The 6,648-nt window shown below is 39.2% G+C and overlaps 1 protein-coding gene across 1 annotated transcript in view; it reads right to left on the bottom strand.

Moving 5' to 3' along the window:
• Positions 1 to 4,475: 4,475 nt before the first annotated feature.
• Positions 4,476 to 6,648, bottom strand: part of ints2 (integrator complex subunit 2) — a 14,087-nt gene continuing 11,914 nt past the window's right edge. The window contains exons 23-25 of the mRNA XM_008332833.3: positions 6,360 to 6,465; positions 5,166 to 5,342; positions 4,476 to 5,069 (exon numbers count right to left, since the gene is read on the bottom strand). Of these exons, the coding sequence (XP_008331055.1) occupies positions 4,891 to 5,069; positions 5,166 to 5,342; positions 6,360 to 6,465 (462 nt within the window). The 3' untranslated portion in view covers positions 4,476 to 4,890. The remainder of the gene's footprint in view (positions 5,070 to 5,165; positions 5,343 to 6,359; positions 6,466 to 6,648) is intronic.

Here is a 6,648-nt window from a genome sequence, read left to right as displayed (position 1 = left end):
CCATGTTTGTGGGGGAATGAAAAACCAAAGAAGGATTTGATCATTTGCCTCAGGACATGTCTGACAGTTTCACCTTGTGGTTAAGCATCTAAAGAGAAGAGAATGGTCGAGCCCATTGTTCAGATGTGAGCACAAGTCTGGTTTCTCCTCAAATGTTTCGCTCTAAAACAAAGCTAAAAATGTTCAAAATTTTAAATTAATAAGTTAACTAAAAAGTGCTGTTCAAGATTGAATCAATGTTTTGTCAAGTCTGGACCTCCATTTCCTGCTCTAACACATCATCTGCCAGACTCTGCCTGTGGTCCAAATGTTCTGGTGGATCAGTTTAAATCTGTTACAACAACAGCAGTCAGGTGAGGTTTTCCTGGCCAGGGAGTGGGCTCTTGTCTTTTACAGTCTCAGTTTATTTGGTGCTTCTTCTTCCTCCTCTTCTTTTTTTTATTTATAGCAGAACAAGGTTTACAGAGAATACAACAGAAAATATATCCTCTCCCATCTGTGCAGATTTTTTAAAGCCTCATAATTAAAAGCTTCTTCAAAAGAAAGAAAAATCTAAGTGTGCCACTGACGCACTGCCAATTAGTTTTCAGGCACCGTCGTCATGACACATTCTGCTGGACCTAGAGGGAAATCAAAAGTTTCAAATCGTGCTGTGAAAGCTTTAATAGTCTTCCTCTTCCTGCCAACACAGAGTGGGAAATACATCCAGGCCTGACAAAATACTCCTGCGCTGGGTAATAAATTCCCCCAGCTTCTACAAAGCAAGAAAAATATTGTGTGTGGTGGAGGAGACAGCGTGGTGAGAGAGATATCAGAATCAGCTCGTGTCGTCCTGTTCTTTGATCAGACAAAGAAGTCGTATCACACAAATGCACTTCTTCTTCTACTTCTACTTTCAACTGTTCCCTTCAGGGGGTCGCCACAGCGGATCATCTGCCTCCATCTCGCCCCACCCTCTGCCTCCACTGCTTTTACACCAACAACCTCCACGTCACAACACCAAAAAAGTTCTCTGCGTTCTTCCTCTTCTCCTCTCGTCTGGCATCACAGAAATGTACAATAACAGAGAAAAACAGGACAAATGTGGAGGCAAATATTCAGCCATTTGTCAGTGTGTGTGTTCATCAAATGATCAATTATTATTAGTAATGAATGGTGAAATACTATGTATGCTTATGTATATATCTTTAAAGATATATACATATATACATGTATGTAAATATATATGAATACATGTATATATTTATATATCTGCATACATGTACTGTATATGTGGATACATGTATATAGAGAATCAGCTACACTAATGGGTTGAGCCACACCCTTTTGTTGCTGTGAGGCAAAAACTCTGATCATCTTGTAAAATTAAAAAAAAAATAGTATTAACTTCAACACAAATGCTACATATATTTGTGTCTAAATCCAGGTCAGAATTTGACACAGACAGAAAACAGTCACACACAGTTCAAACAGACATCTGTTAACAAAAGTCAAAACACTTCACCAGGAGAAAGCAGCATCAACAGCGCAGCAGTAATCATTCGTACAACTACGTGGGCGATTTTTTCTTTGTGACTGCATTATACCTGAAGAGCCTTTTCTCTCAGAGAGCCACTGAGGCCAACAGGGAGAGAAAAATGCTGGGTGAACTTGAGTGACTCTTCTAACAAGCTGAAGAGGGATTCTCAGCTGCCTCTTAAAGGCTGGCCCTTTATTACTCAGGAGTAAACAGCAGCACCCAGGAATGTGATGTGAATCCAAGGAGCTGTGAGTGATGCGCTGCATAAGAGCATTAAGACGCCAGGCTCTGGAGAACCGTTATCTGCTGCTGTGGTTTTTCTAGAGAAGCATCATTGTAGTCAAATATTAATAAGATGTCTCTTTTTTCAGCTGGGTACACCCTGTGGGCTGTAGTACACATTTACTGCAGTTCTGCTCAGATTTGAGCTATTTAGACAATCAGTTTTAGAGTGTACTGATACACATGTTCCAATTTAGTACTTGCTTAGTATAATTTAACTACTACTGGGTCACAAACTATGGTACCCATACCCCTGGTTGTACTGGGGTTCCCTTTAGTGGTATCCAGGGAGTCTCATACCCATTAGTATTAAAACATGGGAGTCACTTAAATTCAACTGTTAAATAATTTAACTTGCTGTTTGTGTATCTACTAACTACAGGGGTCAGGACTCACTTACTGTACATACGTCACTTACACACACTAACACGGTGGTAACAGCATAATCTAGGGAAGAACAACGTTCCAAGAGCCTGGGAGCCACAACAAAGGGCAAAAAGTTTCCAAAAACAACTCAAACAAAAAAAATGTAAGATAATGAATGTAAACAATGCCGTCTTCACGTAATTATCCATTTTAGCATTGAATATCTGAATGACGGAACAAGACTTTAATTAATACATTTATGGAAGATGGTGACGTAACCATGAAATGTTGTTAGCCAAGGATGTCGTAAACTGAGGACCTGCTGTATATTTTGTGAGTTCAAGTGCCTTTCAGTGCTGCTGTTTTGCTTTGGCAAATAAATAGATTAATAAATTCCCTTTGTATTTAGTGCTCAGCCGAAGAGAGTACACTGTACTGCTGTATTTTAGTGTTGGCCATACTAATGTTACTTCAAATATTTTTGGATATGGTGTGAGGTGTAATTGCTGTAGTAGACTAGAGTCCATTGAGATTCTGATCTTTTGGTTTATCGTCATAATAGAGTTAGTGATGAATTTGGTTTAACAATAAAACCTAATTAATTTCAACCAAAAACAAAAAGCCTCATCACTTAGCATCAGTTTACATTTGTCGTACTTAGCGCAATCATATTTGTAATAGTTACACTCTTGAGTGAGTGTATTTCTGTTGCACTAGATTTATTCTCCTCTCTCAGACACTCATAGGTTTCACAGTTGGAAGCCAGTTGTATTTTCTGTTCTTGGGTGTTAAAAGAACAATGAAAATTCCTTGAAAAAAACTGCTCTGTGATTTTACCCGCTCTTGCTTCAGGCATTTCTCACTGCATAATAAACAGCATCACCACAAACTGCTGCAAAGTGTTTTTACACAAATGCCTCCAAACACACACAGAGAAGAGACAGGCTCTTCCCTGCAGAAAACAGACGAACGAAGACATGTAAGTTCTAGGACTGTTTGGCAGCACTCGTGATCGCAGAAAAGATGTTATATTTAAATTGTTTTCACCATATGGCCCACTTTCAAAATTTTGTTTGTTCAAAATGATGCACAGTTTCAGCAAGTGAGTTAGCTAGTATATATAAATACATATAATATATACATATATGTATATAAATGCATATGGTTTGTATGTATGTATACAGTATGTATGTATACACACACAAACCATGTAAGTGCATGTCTCAACCTCTGCTTAAACAACATAGATATTGATCAAACTCAAAAATGTATTGTAAACGACACTTAACTTATACTTACAAAACATAGCCAGTAAAAAAAAAAACAAATTCACTTAATGGAGAATGTGAGTACAATATCCCTACATTAAGGATTAGAACATTCTCCACTTTCTTTTTAATTGAAGGTCTAATGTGACTAAAGTGCTGGTGACACACACGTGATCAACATGAGCTGAAGAAAATCATTTAAATGTAAGTAAAATACTATTATCACGGCTCAATAAAATAGCTTATTTGAAGACATTTTGTGAGGGATAACATACCCGTGGTTTTCGGTGCAGCAAGAGTGCCCTCTGGTGATTGACTAGAGTATTTCAATTAATTATGGTTGCGTAACTACATGCACTGAAAAGCTGAGCATGTTATTTGAGGAACTACAGTCACTTCCTCTCCTCCCTCCACAGGCCACCGTCTAACATTATAAGTTAGAGGTATGATCTACTAAATACAACCCCAAGGACACTGATGACAAAGACATCTTTAGGACGTCTCTAAACTGTTTGACCAACAATGTGAATGCTCCGTTAATGATGCTTAATTCCACCTAATTGGTCCAAAAACTATTATTTATTTAATGCAAATAATTTGTCTTTGTGTATGTGACAGTGGAAGCAAGTACAATATTATTCCACTAGGTGGCAACAGAAGGCTATAAAAAATAAGCATGGAGCTACTCAAAGATATTGAAGATTTTAATTTAATTTTCTTTCATTTCTTCAAGCAAATCAGCATTATGTTCAACTAAACAGGCCAAGGTTTCACATCACTAAGTAGGCAAATCGAAGTTAGAAGATACTGAGATATTTCATTATATATACTTTTGTATTGTGGTGCAATATGAAATTATTGTCATTTAAATTTTGTTTTTGCTTGAAAAGCTTTGGGAAACACTTCTCTGAGACACTGCTCAAGGTTGTAGTATATTAGCATAACAGAAAAAGCCCACAATTTTTCACCATTTTAGTGAAAATAAGATATGGATAGAAAAAACTAAAGAAATTAGCACACAAAGTGATCCACTAAGAGCATTAAGTCAGTAATTGTTTATTTGGTGACAACATTGGCATCATTTCAGGGATTATTTTTTCTGTTTTATTACAAACATTACAGTGAAAAAGCTCTACATATTTAAAGACAACAGTAACATTTTCAATTACAAAAAGTGATGACAAGGTAGAAAAATAGGACAGATGGTGTCGTTAAAATGGACCCAAATAATATCCATTACAAACAAACACATTTTCAAATCACTTTGAAACAATTTGACTCAGAAAAGAGAGGTGAACGTCCCATCGAGATGAAAGTCCTTGACAAGACGACGTCAGTCCAGGAGCATTTGTCCAGAGTGAAGGATGTGTGTTGACATCAGTGTCTTTGACAGGCGGTGTCTAACCCTGGTGGTTAAAGCCCAGTGCCTCCGCTCCTTCTACACCATGTGGCTGCCTATAGTCTGTGGAGGGTGGAGCTGATGATGTCCATGAATGTGGCTTCTACACAGTAGCAGAGCTGAACGTCGATGTCTGCTCCACCCAGTTCTTCTGCTGTCCTCTGAGGTAAGGTCAGCTTTGATGATGCTCCTTGGACCAGAGCTCCCTGAGGTTTCTCTTTCAGATTCTGTAGACCTGTGGCAGACGGACCATCGTTATCACCAGCCTACCTTTACCACACGCCTGATCAAGAGGAACACACATAAATGATGTGTACTTCTGGGTACGTACGGGCGATGAGTGGGTCGATGTCTCTGGCCTTGGTGGCCACATCAGAAGCACAAACTTGGCCCACTTGAACCAACAGAGCGGTCACTTCATCGTAGAGTGGAGGGAAGGCTTGACAGAAGGCCACCAGGCAGGGCAGCGTGGGCATGAAGAAGGAGTAGCGCTTTGCGTGCGTCAGCACTAAACAGAGCACAGTATTTCTAGATTGTAGGACTTTTCTCATATTTCATATTTTTCCATCAATTGTGGCCGCTTGTACTTTAAGCCATGAGTTCCAAAAGGGGGGGTGGGTGCACCCTGTTACTACAGAGGAGGTGCAGCAAGGGAAATAATCAAGGTTGTTTTAAATTTTTGAATTCTTTCTATTTGTGCCACTCTGTGAAGATGGCACTGCCGTAGGTACAGTGTTTCAGTGTTCTGTACTGAGGTCGGTGAAATTTGCGGGTTAGAAAAACCTGTGAGTGCGTCAGAGTGGGTGGATAAACAATAGTCCCCTCTATATGAAGGCTGCACCTTTGAACCACTGCCTCACACCAAGTATCATTACTGTCTCTCTCACCCCATAATAACACACTCACATCCTTTACCTTGTGTCTTTGTCTGTATTTGGGTTTGCGATGCCTCACTGAATTTAACAGTAAGAACACTTCACTATAGATGTACAATATAAACATATATATGTATTGTGTATATATGAAACAATCAATTATTAGATATGTTGCATAATTATCATAGAAGATCTCGGGAAGTCATTACACTGCATAATTAAATATTCAACATAATGATAAAATTGGTTTAAACAAACGTTTTTATGAGCAAGGCTCTGCAAGTACTTTTAATGCTACTAAATTAAGACACATGTACACAAATGTTATAATAATCTGAATTACAAAACTTTACTTTCACGAACATTACGTGATTATGAGTTGATGGTGAGAAATTTGCTGTCAGAGCTCTGTCTAGTTTACTTGTGTAATAAAGAGGACAATGCTCCACCGTCAGCCAAAGGTCAGACTGAGAAACTGAATACCAGAGGAGAACAGCATTAAGCCTTTCTCTGTAATATAAGCCTATTCATACCAGATTCACTGTAGTGTAGAGTTGAGGGTGTACAGTGGCAGAAAAGTAGATTATAAAAAGCTACAGGTCTAAGTTAGAGTCCATGAGATGAAGGAGATGAAACAACAGTGGACTCACCTGTGAGCAGTGTTCCCATGACACTGATGGCCAACCTGGCCACACTGAGGGATTTGGGGAGAGCATACTGGGTGCAGAGGTACGATAACAGTTGGATTGCAAAGATCTGTAAAGACACAAGCCAATTGTTTATGTAGAAAGATAATACGATCACAAGTCACACAGACGTCCTCAAGCACCTGTTTGATGAGAGGATCTGGCTCAAGGCCACGGCAATTGAGGGCTTTACAGCCAGCCAGGGAGGGAGGAGGTGGGGGGTTGGGAGGGGGGCACGGGCGGTCTCACCTGC

Source organism: Cynoglossus semilaevis, chromosome 19 (assembly GCF_000523025.1).
Source record: "Cynoglossus semilaevis isolate Cse_v1.0 chromosome 19, Cse_v1.0, whole genome shotgun sequence".
Taxonomy (NCBI): Eukaryota; Metazoa; Chordata; class Actinopteri; order Pleuronectiformes; family Cynoglossidae; genus Cynoglossus; species Cynoglossus semilaevis.
The sequence above is the reverse complement of the archived record's forward strand: the minus strand, read 5'-3'. Positions and strand labels throughout refer to the sequence as shown.